This window comes from Cucurbita pepo, chromosome LG13 (genome assembly GCF_002806865.2).
Source record: "Cucurbita pepo subsp. pepo cultivar mu-cu-16 chromosome LG13, ASM280686v2, whole genome shotgun sequence".
Classification (NCBI taxonomy): domain Eukaryota; kingdom Viridiplantae; phylum Streptophyta; class Magnoliopsida; order Cucurbitales; family Cucurbitaceae; genus Cucurbita; species Cucurbita pepo.
This window is the reverse complement of record NC_036650.1, coordinates 7,774,290-7,790,890: the sequence shown is the minus strand read 5'-3', so window position 1 is coordinate 7,790,890 and position 16,601 is coordinate 7,774,290. Positions and strand designations below refer to the sequence as shown.

The 16,601-nt window shown below is 38.8% G+C and overlaps 5 protein-coding genes across 7 annotated transcripts; 2 read left to right on the top strand and 3 right to left on the bottom strand.

The window, feature by feature from the left end:
- The first annotated feature begins 70 nt into the window (after positions 1–70).
- LOC111808047 (ankyrin repeat domain-containing protein EMB506, chloroplastic) lies at positions 71–3,604 on the top strand. Of its 2 annotated transcripts, none has more exons than XM_023693824.1 (8): positions 71–255; positions 585–1,010; positions 2,264–2,343; positions 2,488–2,586; positions 2,686–2,784; positions 2,880–2,978; positions 3,076–3,174; positions 3,339–3,604. In XM_023693824.1, the coding sequence occupies exons 2-8, from the start codon at positions 611–613 to the stop codon at positions 3,441–3,443; spliced, it is 981 nt and encodes a 326-aa protein (XP_023549592.1). In that variant the 5' UTR covers positions 71–255; positions 585–610; the 3' UTR covers positions 3,444–3,604. The 2 variants fall into 2 exon arrangements, with proteins under 2 accessions (XP_023549592.1, XP_023549593.1); XM_023693825.1 differs by having other exon boundaries at positions 92–255; positions 706–1,010.
- Positions 3,605–5,472: 1,868 nt separating this feature from the next.
- LOC111809459 lies at positions 5,473–6,794 on the bottom strand. The gene has a single exon (XM_023695924.1). The coding sequence runs from the start codon at positions 6,209–6,211 to the stop codon at positions 5,660–5,662; it is 552 nt and encodes a 183-aa protein (XP_023551692.1). The 5' UTR covers positions 6,212–6,794; the 3' UTR covers positions 5,473–5,659.
- Positions 6,795–7,073: 279 nt separating this feature from the next.
- LOC111808628 (WAT1-related protein At3g28050-like) lies at positions 7,074–11,523 on the bottom strand. 2 transcript variants are annotated; one of them, XM_023694739.1, is made up of 7 exons: positions 11,445–11,523; positions 9,045–9,339; positions 8,851–8,964; positions 8,231–8,468; positions 7,718–7,876; positions 7,490–7,641; positions 7,074–7,395 (listed from the first exon to the last, which is right to left on the bottom strand). In XM_023694739.1, exons 2-7 carry the CDS (start codon positions 9,305–9,307, stop codon positions 7,197–7,199), a joined length of 1,125 nt encoding a protein of 374 aa, XP_023550507.1. In that variant the 5' UTR covers positions 9,308–9,339; positions 11,445–11,523; the 3' UTR covers positions 7,074–7,196. The 2 variants fall into 2 exon arrangements, with proteins under 2 accessions (XP_023550507.1, XP_023550506.1); XM_023694738.1 differs by lacking the exon at positions 11,445–11,523 and adding an exon at positions 10,442–10,985.
- LOC111808627 (probable inactive receptor kinase At2g26730) lies at positions 9,169–16,484 on the top strand. The gene is made up of 3 exons (XM_023694737.1): positions 9,169–9,286; positions 13,988–15,346; positions 15,913–16,484. Exons 2-3 carry the CDS (start codon positions 14,014–14,016, stop codon positions 16,434–16,436), a joined length of 1,857 nt encoding a protein of 618 aa, XP_023550505.1. The 5' UTR covers positions 9,169–9,286; positions 13,988–14,013; the 3' UTR covers positions 16,437–16,484.
- Positions 11,040–12,288, bottom strand: LOC111809320 (WAT1-related protein At3g28050-like). Its single transcript, XM_023695761.1, has 4 exons — positions 12,104–12,288; positions 11,955–12,020; positions 11,765–11,878; positions 11,040–11,682 (listed from the first exon to the last, which is right to left on the bottom strand). Exons 1-4 carry the CDS (start codon positions 12,286–12,288, stop codon positions 11,337–11,339), a joined length of 711 nt encoding a protein of 236 aa, XP_023551529.1. The 3' UTR covers positions 11,040–11,336.
- Positions 16,485–16,601: the final 117 nt, after the last annotated feature.

The following is a 16,601-nucleotide window of genomic DNA, read 5'->3' as shown; positions in this document are numbered from 1 at the left end:
AACGGGTTAATTTTCCCCCTAATTTAGGAGACAAATATAAAGTCAAAGTTTAAATTAATACAATAATTTTGTTTTAAGAAAAAATGAAAACCGGTAGTATAGTGCTCTTTCAGGTATCAATATCCAATTGGGAAGATGCTACTTCGGCTTCCTCGTCTCTGGGTTTTCGATTATTCTGTATAGGCGTCAAAAGTTGTTCTTCATAATTGGAGAATTTTCTAACAATTTCAATTTTGCTCTCTCTCCCCGATTCAGGTTCGTTTCCTTTCTACAATTTCTACGTAATTCGGTGGTTTCTGGGTATGTATGTTGGTATCTGAGAAGAACTAAGATAACAAAATTTGTAGTTTTTGTCGATTGTGGTTCTGGGTCTGCAAACATTACTCTCTTACTCGAGAGATGTGAACGTGTTTCTTTTTCCATGATTATTATCTCCCAAGTTAATGGTTGAATCATGATTCGTAACTCATGCCGATAAGCTGTTTGTTGAAATGTCTAAGTTAACTATTTATTGCTTCTAAAGCCTCTTGAGCTTTGTTTAATTGCCCATGTTGTTGTTTGATTCTCAATGTTTGTTATTTCAGTTGCTACCATATAAAAGAAACAGATAATGTCGTGGGCTTTATCTACTTTTGTTCCCTCTGAAGTTTCTCCCGTTTATGTTGTTGCTACTGCTTCTGGTCCATTGTTGGGTTGCACCACCAGCTGCTTGGAGGTAGTTGGTCCTAGAAGAACAAGGCTCCAATTATCTCTTTCAATGAAGTGGTCAAGTATGAGAACTTTTGCCACAGAGTTTAACAGAGTGTCTCATTTGCCGTCACGCCAAGAAACTTGGGAAGATCCAGATGATGGAAGCGGCAGTGATTTTGACGAGGAAGATGATGAAGAAGAAGAAGTGGATGAGTATGACTTGAATTTTGAAAGTGATTGGGAAGGTGAAGGAGATGTTCAGGCCGTCTCTACTACTGATCAGCCTGCTGCAAACAAGTATGAGGAGGATCTTCGGAAAGGTTTTTACTGGCCTCCTTTTAACTTTTTGATCTGTTTCTCTTCTGGCCATTGCATATATGTTTCTCTCTTGCAATTTTTTCATTAAGAATATTGAAAATATGTTGAATGATGAAAGGGAAAAAGTAGATTTTTAGTCATTGATAGTTGATACTTAAGAACAAATCTACTTCAATCTTTTAAGTTTCAGTGAGTCACATTTTGATCTTTAAGATTTTCACTTCCATTTAAAATCTTATGTGAGGCCTGTGGTCACGGCAAGAAAGATTTGAGCCTATACTGAGAGAGTCAGGCTATCTCTTGCTGTGATTTAGTAAACAGAACGGTTCCTTTAAAGTAAATAGAAGCGTGACGTAGAGCAAATAAAATCAAAAGTGCATATATGAAAGATACCATAATCGTATAACAATTTGAGCATCCAGGGAGTAGTTCAAAACACCAGATGGTTCATTTTTCTTTTGTTTATCTTGTATAGACGTTGTTTTTGTTTCTCTTGTAAAGACATTTGTGGGTTGCTTGTTCTTGTTCATGCCCATTTTACTTGCTGAAAATATACATTGTTTTGTGAAGGCACAACCATAAGCAGTTTGATTCTAGAATAAAAAGTATATGGTAGCACCAGTTCTTTAATTGGCTTTCACCTCTCTTCTCTAGGACTGGACAGTGTCACTCTGCTGTTAGCTAATTTCCGATTATGGGTGGGGGTTGTTAGGAACCACGAACCCCCACAATAGTATGATATTGTCCACTTTGAGCATAAGTTCTCATGGCTTTGCTTTTGGTTTCCCCAAAAGGACTCATACCAATTGAAATGTATTCCTTACTTATAAAACCATGATATCTCCTTAATTAGCCAATGTGAGACTCCCTCCCAACAAATCCTCAACAATCCTCCCTTCGAACAAAGTACACCCGAGAGCCTCCCTTGAGACCTATGTAGCCTCGAACAGTCTCTCCTTAAGCGAGATTTGACTCTTTTCTCTGGAGCCCTTGAACAAAGTACACCATTTGTTCGACACTTGAGTCACTTTTTTACTACACCTTCGAGGCTAGCAACTTTTTTGTTCGACATATGAGGATCCTTTTAGTATGACTAAGTTAAGCGCATGACTTTAATATCATGTTAAGAATGACGCCTCCCCTTCTCAACAGGGTGCCCAATGATCCTTTATTTGTGATCTTTTAATGATACATATCTAAGATTTTGCCCTTTCTCAGAATCTCGTAAAGATCAAAGGACTGTTAATTATTGCAGAGATTGAACAACTTTTGGAACCCGAAGAACGAGCGATACTACAGCAGAATGCAACTCTGAATGTGGATAAACTGTCGACTGTAATGCTTGAAAATATTCAAATACCTTTTTCCCTCTTATCTATCTTTTGAAAAGGCAGCAACTTTCTTGTTTTATTTTTCTTCACACTTCTATTTAAAGCTATCTGCTTGACAAAAAAAAGTTCTTCAACCTTTCATGTTCAGCCGAAATGGAATCCACTTCACACTTTTGCGCTATCAAGTCAGATTATTCCAATGGACAGACTACTTGAAAGTGGATTTGACATTGACTCTGTCGACGAGGTGAATATTATCGATATAATTCAATTTCTACATTTTATTGTTTGAAAACATAGATTCTTTACGTGAACTTATTAGTCAAGGCTTTATGTGGTGAATCAGGATGGTTTTTCTGCTCTCCATAAGGCAATTATTGGCAGAAAGGACGCTGTCATTGGTCATCTTCTAAGAAAAGGTGCAAGTCCTCATATCAAAGACAAAGTAAGAAGTTTATTTAGTTATGCTGCTTATCCAATTAATTTCCTAGGACTGTGCTTTCAGAAACACCATGACTTGAGTAATTTTTTTCTTCATAGAATGGTGCTACCCCGCTTCATTATGCTGTTCAAGTTGGTGCAAAACAAATTGTGAAGCTACTAATAAAATACAATGTGGATGTCAATGTTGCAGATTCTGTGAGCTTTTTCCTTCAGAAAACTACAAAAAATGAAGCATCTTGTTTAGTTTTCTTGCTACAAAGTTATAATAACTCTCCCTTGAATACTTGTATAGGATGGATGGACGCCATTGCACATTGCTATCCAAGGTAGAAATAGAGATATAACTAAGATTTTGTTGGTCAATGGAGCAGATAGGAACAGAAGAAACAAGGTAAGTTTTGAAACATATTCATCAAAAGTTTCCAACTTAGCAAATTTGAAACCGAAACCTTACACGACATGTTACGTAAGGTTAAATATTAAAACGTTTTTATTTTAAACTATTTCTTAGTTCTTGTTCTCGGACAGTAAACATGACATAATCATGCATTTCAGGATGGAAAGACACCCTTGGATTTGAGCTTGTGTTATGGGAAAAACTTCAAGTCATACGATCTTTCCAAGTTACTAAAAGTAGTGCCTGTTCGTGGAGCTTTTTGATGTGCCAATTTGAAACATCCTTCTGCTTGCATTGACCACTTTGTATTTATGTCTTTTGTTGAAGTCCACAAGATCTTGGTCGCATAACTCTCTCTTTCATTCGTGGAATCTTTAATGATATTTTTATTAATAATACTATTTTCTAGCTAGTTTAGTCGAGATATATTTGAGATGCATGAACATTTTAAAGCATATTTTTACTTAGTAATTTTATGCATATAACTAGAAGAACCTGTGGACTGTAAATTCCTTGTTATTATCACCTGGCCTGCAAAGTATGAGGCTATGGAGGATGCCGAATCATCCTCCATTTGGCCCCTATATGCCGTTCTATACACCAAAATTTAGATCCATCTGAAAAAGAAACAAACGATTCTCTGTTCGTTCATATTTTGACACTTCCAAGGAAGTTGTCAGGCAAATGATCCTTCTTTTCCCTCTATAAATTCCCACCATTAGACCATCACCACACACCAACATCAAGAGACAATCTCAGCCCGAGCAATAGAATAAAGAAGAAGAAAAAGAAGGAAAATGGGTCTTCAGAAATGTTTGGGTATGGGTCTAATTTGGGTTGCTTGCTTGCTTGTTGCCATGGCTACAGAAGCAGAAGCTCAGAGCTATGGCGATAGCTCCAATTCAGCTGAGGCCATATGTTCCCACCCAATGCTCCTCAAGTTTCTTGGTCTTGTTTCTTTTTTGGTTCTCAAAGAGATGGTTTGAGTTCCCTGATGATCTGACTGTCATTCTGTATTGCAACATTTAATTTCTTACTTTTCTTCTTTGTCTGCCTTTGGAGTTTGCGTGTCATCATGAGTAGAATTGATGAGACTTAATGTATTTGAGAGTGTCTGATATGAAGTTGCTGAAGTCATTTCAATATGTTTTACTGTGTTGGGTTGAGATTGAATCTCAAAATGCAGCATTGTTATATATATGAATGTTTGTTGAAGTAGAAACAAGTTCATTGAACTTTGTAAACATTATGGCAGAAAACACACCAAATTGTATGAAACTAAAACCTGAAATTGGCAGGTATCAAGAAAGACAGAAGGTTCTTAAACGAAAAGGACCTGGATGAACTAAAGTTTAGATTTCTACAAGATAAAACGATTTCTAAAGAATTGCTTTCATCAAAACAAGAGCTGGGATTTGATTGACTACTCACTACATCACATCACTTTGAGAAAGATCTCTCTCTGGAAGCTTGACTTTAAGGTAGCATGATAAAAATGAATTACATTTTCATTATCATGTATACCTTTTGATATTAATCCCTCGAAAACGCCTTCACGGGTATGTTTATAAAGAATTCAGGAAACAGATGGATAGAGGAATAAATCCAAGTCGTACCTAGAACAATCAAGTCCAACCACCTCAAAGACAGATTGAACATGAGGGTAGCTAAAGCATATGCTTTCACCAAGACTAAAACTTGACCTAAATGAACAGAGGGAAGAACAATATCAACCAAAGAGAAACTCAAAAAAGTAGGCCATGGAGAAATCCTGTGAATCAAAGTGTAACAAGCCAACGTCAATTGTGAGATCCCACATCGGTTGGAGAGGAGAACGAAACATTCTTTATAAGGGTCCCTAGCAGATGCGTTTTAAAAATCTTGAGAGAAATCCCGAAAGGGAAAGCTCAGAAAGGACAATATCCGCTAGCGGTGGACTTGGGCCATTACACAAAGATGGCGTAATTCAATACAAGCCAAGGGTGATTGAAATATTCGGATACCTTTTGAGTCACATGAACAGCAGAAAGGCTTAATAGGACTTTGCTGCTCAGTTTAGTACTCAACCTATAAAAAGGTTCATGATGTCTACAGCAACTTACAAGTAAAAGTGTTTACCCAAAAGAAACTATACGAGAAAGGCCTAAAGGGTTATCTACAAAATGAACTATGAAAACAGGAATCATCTCAAAGAATCAACAAATTCAGAATCTCAGCAATTGAACCAACCTATAAGGCTTTCCCCCTCACTCACTAATCATCAAATCAACTGTGTTTATGCACTAGCAGGTAAGATTCAACTTCAATATGAAGATAATAAAGAAAAGATGAAATTCATAACACAAAATACAAAATGCATCCTTATTTGAAATGCTCTAGCGTTTAAATGGGACCTCTAAAACAGCTAGAATCAATCGAAGGTTATACAAGTTCATAGGGAAGAGCTATCAGATTAAAGCACAATATTGGCGTCAAAGCTTCAAGCTTCGACAGTGTTGCCAAGAACAAAAGAGAACAGCTCCCGAACAGGGGAAAATTCCACCAACCCAATATCAATTGCGTACCCGGAAACTGGTAGCTTCAAATCCCTTAGAACACAAAATGCCTCAGCCATTCGAGCCCTGGGCACCTCCTGAGCAACAGCGCAATGGGGAATCCACGAGCCAGGACGATATTCCTCCCCGATTTCAATTCCTTCTTTCCTCATTGCTTCGCACAATTGGGACTGGAATTGGAGGAGTGAAATCGAAGGTGCTGGACCAAGAAATAGAACGTTGTTGTCACTGGGAAGGCTACCAATTGACGATAAGGACAGTGGCAAGGGTTCCTGTTTAGAAGCGAAATTTTTAACGATGGATTCAACTTTTGTGGGTTCAAGAAAAGGGCTGGAGAAGAGGGTAATGTGAGGGCGTGATTCAATTTCAATGAGTTGGGTACTAATTTGACGGCGAGCCAGTACATTCCAAGCCTTGAGAACTTGATTTTCAAGCGCCGGATCGAAATAGAGCTCGATCGCAAAGCCTTGTGACATCGCCTTAGAACTCAAAATCCTCTAAGTAAAATAGTGAAAAACAGAGCGAAATAAACAAAACCCAGAAACCAATTTCAAATTTCAAATTACAAGAGAACGAAAAGCGGGGAACAAGAAAAGATTAGAACAATCTGAAATGAAAAATTCAAAACCCTAGAGATAGAACACAAAAAAACAGACGAATACAGAAAACCCAGAAGAAATCGATGAACCCAGATGCCCAAAAACCTACAAAAAGAATGCGAGGAAGAGGTAAAACAGAAATGGAAAATACGAATTTCAAGAAAGAGAAGAGCCCAAGAATGGCGATGAAAGGAAGATCAAGAAATGGGAAGAACGCAGACACCTAAAGCGGTGAAGTGAAGTAAAAAGTGGGAAATAGAAAGAGGGATGAAAGGAAAGGCCGTGCAAGAGAGTCTCGGAGCTGCACAGCCACTTGCTAAGAGGCGTGGAACCAGATTAGGTGTCCTCCGAGTGGATCGAAACGAGGAAGACAAAGGGAGAGAGAAGGGGGCATCGGCCAGCCCGCTTAAAATACCCACACCCAACTACCGTTGAACTTGGAACCCCTTTGGTACACCGAATTGTTCTTCCACACTTGAAAAAGTTAAAATTTAAGGCCTATCATCTACACACTTAAAAAAGTAATTTTTTCAATTTTGAATTATACTTTTATTTGTTTTCAAATTTTTCATATCACTAACAAAATATTCGTTTCTTTGCATAGGTTATGCTTCTCGATCCTTGTCAATTTTCTAAAAAGTATTCCTTATAAGAGTGTGAAGCTGTGATGTTGATGGCTATAGCCTATACGTAATAGGCAAAAGCAGACAATATCTACGAGCGGTAAGATTGTACTATCTTTAGCTAAAATTTCAAATCTCATATTTCATTCATTACTAACCCACGGCATGCTACAAATTGTACAGTTTCCTCCCATGCTTAGCCATAGCCATAGCTTGGAAGGTGAATAAAAGTTGGATATTTATACATTGTCTGCACTGTGTCTGTGTGTGTTGTAGCTTCCTAGAAGAGGTACTCTCTGATCTTCATGTGATTCCTTGTTACCATTAAGATTATGGGTATGGCCTTCTTCTTTTTCTTCTCCAGCACCCCTTTCTTCCTTTGCTTTTCCCCACATCACAGTATAAAACCCTATGGATATTATGGATGCTCCAACAACACTGTAAACGCACCAAATTTCAAATTTCTTCAAGTTAGTTCAACTGTTAGAACTGATGCAAGAAACTTATGGTTAATTTCTCTTTGTGATCATACCTTCCAAGATATAGTGAATCGCCGAGAAATAGAACACCCATTACGATGGCGACGACGATCGACAACGGCTTAAACATCGCTACGAACACTGGCCCTTTCAAGCGGAGTGCCCATGTATGAACTGTATTATTCAAGCATGATCCAAAAAGTCCCTAAGAAAAAACAGCTTTTGTAAGTCATAAGACAGATGATAGGAGTATTATTAAGTGCCTTTTTCTTGATTCTTACAGAGCATAAAACAGAGGCCAATGCTGTATGCTGCTTCAAAATCCAAGCGCTTGGATCTGTCTCTAAAACCACCCCAACAATTGCAGCTATGAAGGCCACTGTTAAGTTGTAGAAGAAGATCACTGTTGCCTCGTCTGGGTATTCCTTCATAATTCTCGTCTGTCAAAATGTTCAACCGTTTCAAGGTTATGATAGTTACTCTGAGATCCTACGTTAGTTGTTTAAAAATTGTGAGGTTGACGGCGATACATAACAGACAAAAGTGGACAATATCGACTAGCAATGGGCTGTTATAAATGGTTTCAGAGCCAGACACCGGTCGGTAGGTCAGCGAGGACGCTGAGCCCTCAAAGGGAGTGGATAGTGAGGTTGTATATTGGTTGGAGAGAAAAACAAAATACATTTCTTATAAGAGCGTAAAAACCTATCTCTAATAGACACGTTTTAAAACTGTGAGACTAACGACAATACGTAACACGAAGAAGAGTTACCTGAACAATGAAGAAGAGTTACCTGAACAATGTACCAAAGGGGAACCAAGATGTATTCAGCAGTCAAGAGAAGGCTGCCAATGACCCAATTAGAATGCGAAGAGGGTAATGGATGGTGAAGTGAAAGAGCCGTGGGCGCTGAAGAGAGTATAATCCTTGGACCCTTGTAAAGAGTGACCACAAAGGCACCTGCTATGGATATTATGGTGCCCATCACTTTGGCTTGACTGCTATGTCTTTTCAATACCACCTTCTCCATCCTAATTCCATATTATTATAAACTCATTATTATAATTACATCCCTTTAATCAACTATCAAACTAATTTTTTTTAATTAATTAACTTAATTGTCACTTTTAAAAATATTTAAAAATATTTAAAAATACAAACTTTATTTTAGGATATAAACAAAATGGGCCCAATTGTTGAAAAAGTGGAATTGCTTTAATTATTAGAAATAATAACATAAACACTATTTTTATTATCCATTTTTTATAAAAATTCTAAAATCTCCAAAAATAGTTTTTAAAGTGTTTTTTTTTTTTAAAAAAAAAAATTATTATTATTAAGTAATTAAAACAAAATGGCCCCTGGCTTATTATAACGACCCTTCAAGAGAAACAGAGGAAGGCGACGAAGAACCTGAAAATGACGGCGAGGATGAAAGTGAAAGCAGGAACAAGGTTGCTGATAGCGGAAGCAAGCGTCGGAGAACTGTAATTGATTCCCGTGTATCCCATAATCTGCGAAGAAGAACTGCCAAAATCGAAACAAAATCAGAACGATAATTTCAGTTCATGAACTCTTCAAATTCGATTAGGTCACCGAAATCGTACCCGATGAGTCCGAGAAGCGCGATCTTGGAAAGTACAGAGAAACTCAGGGGTGGTAGACGCCTGGATCTGCGAGAGATGAAGGGAGAAGGGAGGAGGAGAAGCGCGGCGAGGGAGTAAGAATAGACGACGAACACGTGGTGGCTCATGCCGGAGGCGGTGGCGGCTTTGAAAAGAGTGTTGAGTCCGACGTTGATACACTCCATGGAGATCATCGCCGGAAACGGTAGAGCCGCTTCCATCAGGTATGTTCCACTTCCCGCCATCTCTTTGCGTTCAGACCTCAAACTCGGTTCCTCTGTTCTTCAGAAAAACAGAGTCGTGACTTCCGAAGGCAGTGACCGAGTGGGGGTATTTTAATATAATATAATATAATATATATAAATAAATAAAATCATTATTATTATTTCCACCACTAAACACTATGTCAACGTCCTTGCATTATATTAATACCAATAGCATCTTTGAAGCTACCTCTATGATTAAGATCGTATAGTTACTTTTTATCCCCTGTTTAATTTCTTACGAAAGATTTATAAATGCTTATATTATTTGTTTGTTGTGCATCAACAAGGACCTGAACTGTTAGTTTTTTTTATGTTCTTAGGTGATTCATATAGGCTATAGATTCTTGGCGTGGCTCTTACTCTTCTATATTTTCTTGATTTCAGCTCCTTTTCCTTTTACTTTCCCTTTTTCCTTTTGCTTTTAAGCTCAACGATGAAACTAGGTGTTCGTGCTACTCAATATCTTGTGATCTTAGTACCATTAGTTGTATAACTAAGGCTGCCCTCGTATTCTTTTAAGATATTCTTGTAACCTTTCTTGAAAGAAAAGATTTGGAAGTTGGGTAAAGACTTCCTCCTCCTTTTGACTCGATCACTTTGGAACATTTAAAAATTGGTACACTGTTCTTTTAAGTATTATTCTTACTCTAGAGTTAAATATTATTCTCACTAAACTAATACAATTCTTTTCGGTATGTTCTATTTTTATTCTCAAGAGTGAAAGAAAGTGCACATTGTTAGTATAGATAGTAACTTTCATTTCTTTTAAGCTTTTTTTAGTCATTCTATCCTCAAGATCGTTTTCATTCAGATGTGACCCTAGTTCATTTAGTTCATTTAGTTCATTTAGAGAGGAGGAGTGGTTCCAAAATTGTTGTCTTGGGTATGTTGTAGAGAGGAGGAGTGGTGCAAAAGGGAGGCAGATGGTGATTCAGAAGTAGAAGGAGGTGGTAAGTCCAGGTCCAATTTTAGTTGTTTGATCTGCCCCCATATCACACTATAAAACCCACACCCAATCACCACCGATCCGATCACACTGCCAAGTGCCAATAGGAAATCACCCATTATCAATGCTTTATAAGCACGAGACTATGCAGGGGTTGGCCAGCTTACCTGCCAAGACAAAGCGACTCACGAAGAAAGCTGACGGCCAAGGCGACGGCGATGACCATGCCTAGGGGCTTGAACATTGCAACAAAGACTGGGCCCTTCCTTTGCAAGCACCATGTGTGGACGCCAGTACGAACCATACCCCCAAATATGGCCTGCCATTTGCCAACCCAAACTAATTCGTTACCTATATCACTGACTATGAACTTAATTCGTTTAGTTTATGGGTTTCTATGTCGGTGTCGTTTCCTTACGGAGAATACGATGGTGACCATTTCAATGTCTGGTCGGACTTGCCACATGGTTGGGTTTGTTTCGATGATGACAGCAAAGGCTGCCGTTTGGACCGTCACAAAGAATGTGAAGAAGAACACGCTTGTGATCTTTTTGTTTGGGTATACGCTAACAAACCATGTCTGCAGAATCGAGAACAAAACATAATAGTTGACAATATTACATTATTGTGAAAATTGTTAGAAATCACGACTCTCTACGGTGATATTGTCCCTTTGAGCATAAGTTCTTATGACTTTTTAAGCTTCCCCAAAAGATCTCATACCAATGTAGATATTATTCCTCACTTATAAACTCGTGATCTTCCACTAAATTAGCTAATTTGAGACTCCCTCCCAATAATTCTCAACTATCCTCCTCTCGAACAAAGTACACCATAGAGCCCTCCCCTGAGGTCTATGTAGCCTTCAAACCGTCTCTCTTTAATTAAGGCTTAACTCCTTCTCTGGAGCCCTCGAAGGAACAAAGTACACTATTTGTTCGACCATTGAGTCACTTTTGGCTACACTTTTGAGACTCAACTTCTTTGTTCGACATTTAAGGATTCTATTGACATGACTAAGTTAAGGCATGACTCTGATACCATGTTAGAAATCACGACTCTTCACAGTGGTATGATATTGTTCACTTTGAACATAAGCTCATGTGACTTTATTTTGGGCTTTCTAAACCCCCACCCAACAATCCTGAACAAAGATGGAGAATGAATTACCTGAGCAATCTTCCAAGTTGATGATAGAAAACAAACCATTAAAAAGAGAAAGCCACCAAACACCCAGTTTGGCTTCTGTGACAGTGCTACAGCTTCTTGTCCCACCGACTGAGAGGAGGAGGACATGATCAACACAGGCCCTTTATACAGAGTTATTAAGAAAGCTCCTGACACAGCTATAATGGTACCCAAACACTTGGTTTTCCCACTGCTTCTCTTCAAATCAAGCCTCTCCATTCTGAACCCAATACCAAATTTCTAAGCAAGATCTTGATGAATATAAGGAGAGGTGTAAACTGAGTAACTCTAAATCTTACCACCTGAAAATAACAGCAAGAAGAAAGGTGAAAATGGGGATGAGATTTGCCATTGCTGATAAAAGAACAGGGGAGCTGTAGTTTATCCCTGTGTTTGCCAATAACTCACCCACACTCCTGTTCATAACAAAATTATTCAACTTTTTGAGCCAGAAAAAGGTTAAATTATTGAAAGAATTTAACTTTTTGTTACCCATTAAGCCCAAGGAGAAAGAAGGCAAGGATCATAGAGAAAGATAGAGGTGCACCCAGATTGTTTCTGCACAAGTTTTTCATTTGATCATCAGAGTTCTTCATAGAAAGAAGTAAAACTGTAATGGGTTTGATTAGAAGAAGAAGAACCTGGAAGAAAAGAGGAGAAAGGGAAGGAGAAGGAAGGTGGCGAGAGCGTTGGAATAGACAAGGAAGACCAAGTTGTTCATCCCTTTGGCCATGGCTGCTTTGATTAGTGTTGATATGATCACATCTGTGCTCTCCACCATTATCATGGCAGTGAAGGGCATGGCAGCCTCCATCATCTGCAACATTCTGATCTGATCTGATTCTAACAAAGAACAAGGAAAAAGAGGGATTTGTATTGATTTGTATTGGTTATTGATATCAGTTGTTTACAAGAAACGTATCATTTATGGATGGCTAAAAATGATTGATGTTTGAGATTTTGTCTTCATTGTTGATGCTTGAAGGGAAAGGAAAGGTATAAAATAAGAAACAACTTAATTGTATCACCACCCCCTTTTAGATTTAAGACAAAGGCATGATCCAACACATCATTCATACTCAGTTACACCAAATTTTGTTACATCTCTCGAGAATCGTGCACAATTTCATTTAATTGAGATGTGAATGCTTGTAATCACTCGATATAGTGATGGATTTCATGGTCAACGTCTAACTAGCACGAATCCGTTGAACTCTCTAACTCGGTGGACTATGTGGTTATTGGTGCTCTGGTGCTAACTTCATTGATGAACTAGGTAGATCATCCTATTTTTGTAAATCTCGTTTTCATTGGAGCCTAAATATCTATAAAAGAACAATTCCCATTGTTTTGGGACTTTTCTCTTTGTCTCATATGCTTTGTTCTTTCTCAACTTACCTGGCAAAAACATCATATCTGAGTCACTTTGATTGGCACCTCTATCAGCAGGCCTTAGTATTTCAAAGACTCTGTAAAAGCCAAAAGAAATCAATCTCTAATTGCGTCATATACCAAAGCCCTTTTGTTTTCTTGCTCAACAACATATTGGAACATTAGAATGTGTCAAAAGTGATCCAGTTTTTCTTTATATTTTAGTCTAACGGCCATAGTCCAAGCTCACCGTTATCACATATTATCCGCATCTACTAGGGAGAGGTTTCCACACCTTTATAAGGAATGTTTCGTTCCTCTCTACAACCGACGTAAGATCTCACAATCCATCCCCTTGGAGACCCAGGGTCCTCTCTGGCACACCGCCTGATGTCCGACTCTAATACCATTTGTAACAGGCCAAGCCCACTGCTGATAGATATGTTCGCTTTGACCCGTTACGTATCGCCATCAGTCTCACGGTTGTTTAAAACGCATCTACTACGGAGAGGTTTCCACACCCTAATAAGGAATATTTCATTCCCCTCTCTAGCCAATGGGGGATCTCACACTAGCCCTCCCCAAGAAGTTGTAAGGACCCGAAACTGTTTATGGTCCGACCTGAGAAGTTCATTGTGTTAGGATAATGAACCTCCCATATTTTTACAATGGTATGATTAACTTTCATCCTAACTTGTAGCGAAGGTATCATATCGATAGCCTCAAGAATGAGTCCAACAGGTCACTATGCTTGATTTTTCTTGTAAGGGTTGTTTCATGTATGTTCTTGTGATGTTCTTTATGGGATCAAAATATTGGATTGATATCAACCACTGATCAAGAACTGATATTAGAAGCACTTCAAATGGTCAACAAAATGGATGAGTTTGATTTAACATTATATCAGAAAGTTTCCATTTACTGATATATATAACAATACAACAACTAACTTCTCTGGAGATGCCGGCTTCCAAATTTTCATATGCTATCAATGAGAAAAATGGCATTTTCTTCATTGTTTTATTGCAAATCATTAGCCAATTGGAGCTTAAAGAACTCCAACAATGGCTTCATTGCTATGCACACCCTTTACCTTTTATCCTCTCTTGTTTATTAGCCATTCTTTAAAACCCTTCTTCTGTTAACTTCTCCAGGTTGATTTCCCACAAACATTGAAAAAATGAATCAAATTTCCATCTGGGCGTTTCTTGTTTGTTCATTTCTGTTCATCTTTACCAATGCTGATGGTGTCGATGATTCTGTAAAGAGCTCACTGATTCAGTTTCTTGCAAAACTCAGTCCCCAAAATGGCCAACACAACCAGCATCTTGGATGGAACATTTCTTCTGATCCTTGCAAGAACAGATGGCTTGGTTTGGTCTGTGATGGAAGAAATGTTTCTGTAAAGAAACTGTTTCTTGACGGCTTGAATCTTTCAGGAACTCTTCAAACAAGCTTCCTCTGCAACTCAAAGCCTCTACTGAATTCCCTCACTGTTCTAAGCCTCAATTACAACAACATCTCCGGAGAAATCCCAGCTGATATTGATAATTGCAAGCAGCTGACACGGTTTCATGTAAGAGGAAATAAATTCCATGGAAATCTACCAAGTTCTTTATCCAAGTTAGTCAACCTTAAAAGACTCGAACTTTCAGACAATAACTTATCTGGGAACTTGCCAGATTTGTCCAGGATCTCAGGCCTCACCATGTTCCTTGCTGAGAACAATAAGTTCTCTGGAGAGATACCCCAGTTTGAATTCTCCAACTTTGAGAGATTTAATGTTTCCTTTAACAATTTCTCCGGTCCGATGCCGACCGACGGCGGTAGCTACTTTGCTTCAGACAGCTTCATGGGAAATCCACTGCTTTGTGGAGATCCATTGCCAACAAAATGCCACTCACTCAAACTAGAAGAAGTCAAACCAGGAGGTGAAGAATCAAAGCACAACAACAAAGACCATATTTTGATATTCTCAGGATACATAATGATAGGTGTTTTCTTAACATTTATAGCAGTTTTCATGATATGTAAAAGGAGGAAAAAGGTAAGAAAAGAGGATTCAAGCAACAGAGTTGCAGCAGTAGATGATGATGGAATTAGCAGCAAGTTCAGTACTGTTTCTTTGTCAAGTGAATACAAAACAAGCAAGGCAGAGTTTTCAATGCTTTCAAGTGAGAGTGGAGGGTTGTCATCATCTCTGATAGTGCTTACAAATCCAGTGGTGAATGGGTTGAAGTTTGAGGACTTGCTTAAGGCTCCTGCTGAGCTGATTGGGAGAGGGAACCATGGAAGTCTTTATAAGGTTATGTTTGATTATGGGATGGTGTTTGCTGTGAAGAGGATTAAGGATTGGGGCATTTCAAGTGATGAGTTTATGAAAAGAATGTGTAAGATTGATAGAGTGAAGCATCCTAATGTGCTTCCACCACTTGCCTTCTATAGTTCTGATCATGAGAAGCTTTTGGTGTATGAATTTCAGCCTAATGGAAGCCTATTCAGCCTTCTTCATGGTAAGATTTCTAACCCTTTTAATATGCTCATTATTCATTTTTTGGTGGTAACCATCTAAGCCCACCTCTAGCATATAGCTTTTCCTTTCGAGTTTTTAAAACGCGTCTGTTAGGGAGAGGTTTCTACACCCTTATAAAGAATGACTTCGTTCTCTTTTCCAACCAATGCGGAATCTCATAATCTACCCCTCTTCGAGGCCTAGCGTCCTTGCTGGCACTCGTTCCCTTCTCCAATCGATGTGGGACCCTTCAATCCACCCTTCTTTGGGGCCAGCGTCCTTGTTGGCACACCGCCTCGTGTCCACCCTCCTCGCTGGCAGGTTGCCGGTGTCTGGCTTTGAAACTATTTGAAACTGCCCAAGCCCACTGCTAGCAGAATTTGTCCTCTTTGGGCTTATCTTCAAGGTTTTCAAAACGCGTATGTTAGAGGGAGGTTTCCAGACCCTTATAAACAATGTTTCGTTCTCCTCTTCAACTGACGTGTGATCTCACAAAACTCATCTGGGTATCATAGTCCATCAATTACAAAGCCCAAAAGCGCTCATATTTCTCATTTGAAATCTCAGGATCATCAAGCCACAACAAGAACTCATTCCCCTGGATCAGCAGGCTTGAAATAGCAGGCAGAATAGCGAAGGCATTAGCACAAATGCACAAGGGGTTAGAACAAGAAGAAATAGCTCATGGCAACTTGAAATCATCAAACATACTCATGAACTGGAACATGGAGGCGTGCATAAGTGAATATGGGCTCCATGAAAGCACCTCCTTCAGATCAGATGTTCATGGATTTGGGCTCATCCTCCTTGAGCTGCTCACAGGGAAGCTTGCGAGAGATGAAAAAGGGATTTGTTTGGCAGATTGGGTTAGAACTGTTCTTAGAGAAGAATGGACTGCAGAAGTTTTGGACAGCTCCTTGTTGGCTGAAGCAGCAAGCGAAGAGAGGATGGTGAACTTGTTAGTGGTCGCTGTTAAATGCGTTGAGAGTTCTCCCCATGCAAGGCCCAACATGGACCAGGTTGTTGCCATGATTGACTCAATCAAGGAGGATGAACAGGACACTTCCATCATTTCTATTCTCTCAAATTAGTTCCATTCCATTAATTGTTCATTCAAACATAACTCAATTAGTTAAATTATATATTTTGAATTCACACGCTCGTTTATTTATAGTATATGTGAAAGGCATAACGAGGAAAAACATTATGTGCCCGTTTTACCCTCTCATTTTAAATGATTTTCCAATTTTACCCTT

Coding starts and splice junctions, on each gene's coding strand:
- LOC111808047 (XM_023693824.1), top strand. CDS start 611: ATGTCGTGGGCTTTATCTACTTTTGTTCCCTCTGAAGTTTCTCCCGTT. Junction 2,344..2,487: donor ATGTGGATAAACTGTCGACT/GTAATGCTTGAA, acceptor TTTCATGTTCAG/CCGAAATGGAATCCACTTCA. Junction 2,979..3,075: donor ATGTCAATGTTGCAGATTCT/GTGAGCTTTTTC, acceptor ATACTTGTATAG/GATGGATGGACGCCATTGCA.
- LOC111809459 (XM_023695924.1), bottom strand. CDS start 6,211: ATGTCACAAGGCTTTGCGATCGAGCTCTATTTCGATCCGGCGCTTGAA.
- LOC111808628 (XM_023694739.1), bottom strand. CDS start 9,307: ATGGCGGGAAGTGGAACATACCTGATGGAAGCGGCTCTACCGTTTCCG. Junction 7,877..8,230: donor CCCTTTGGTACATTGTTCAG/GTAACTCTTCTT, acceptor ACATTTTGACAG/ACGAGAATTATGAAGGAATA. Junction 7,396..7,489: donor GATTCACTATATCTTGGAAG/GTATGATCACAA, acceptor GTGCGTTTACAG/TGTTGTTGGAGCATCCATAA.
- LOC111809320 (XM_023695761.1), bottom strand. CDS start 12,288: ATGTTGCAGATGATGGAGGCTGCCATGCCCTTCACTGCCATGATAATG. Junction 12,021..12,103: donor TTTCTCCTCTTTTCTTCCAG/GTTCTTCTTCTT, acceptor AAACTTGTGCAG/AAACAATCTGGGTGCACCTC. Junction 11,879..11,954: donor TTTCTCCTTGGGCTTAATGG/GTAACAAAAAGT, acceptor TGTTATGAACAG/GAGTGTGGGTGAGTTATTGG.
- LOC111808627 (XM_023694737.1), top strand. CDS start 14,014: ATGAATCAAATTTCCATCTGGGCGTTTCTTGTTTGTTCATTTCTGTTC. Junction 15,347..15,912: donor CCTATTCAGCCTTCTTCATG/GTAAGATTTCTA, acceptor TTGAAATCTCAG/GATCATCAAGCCACAACAAG.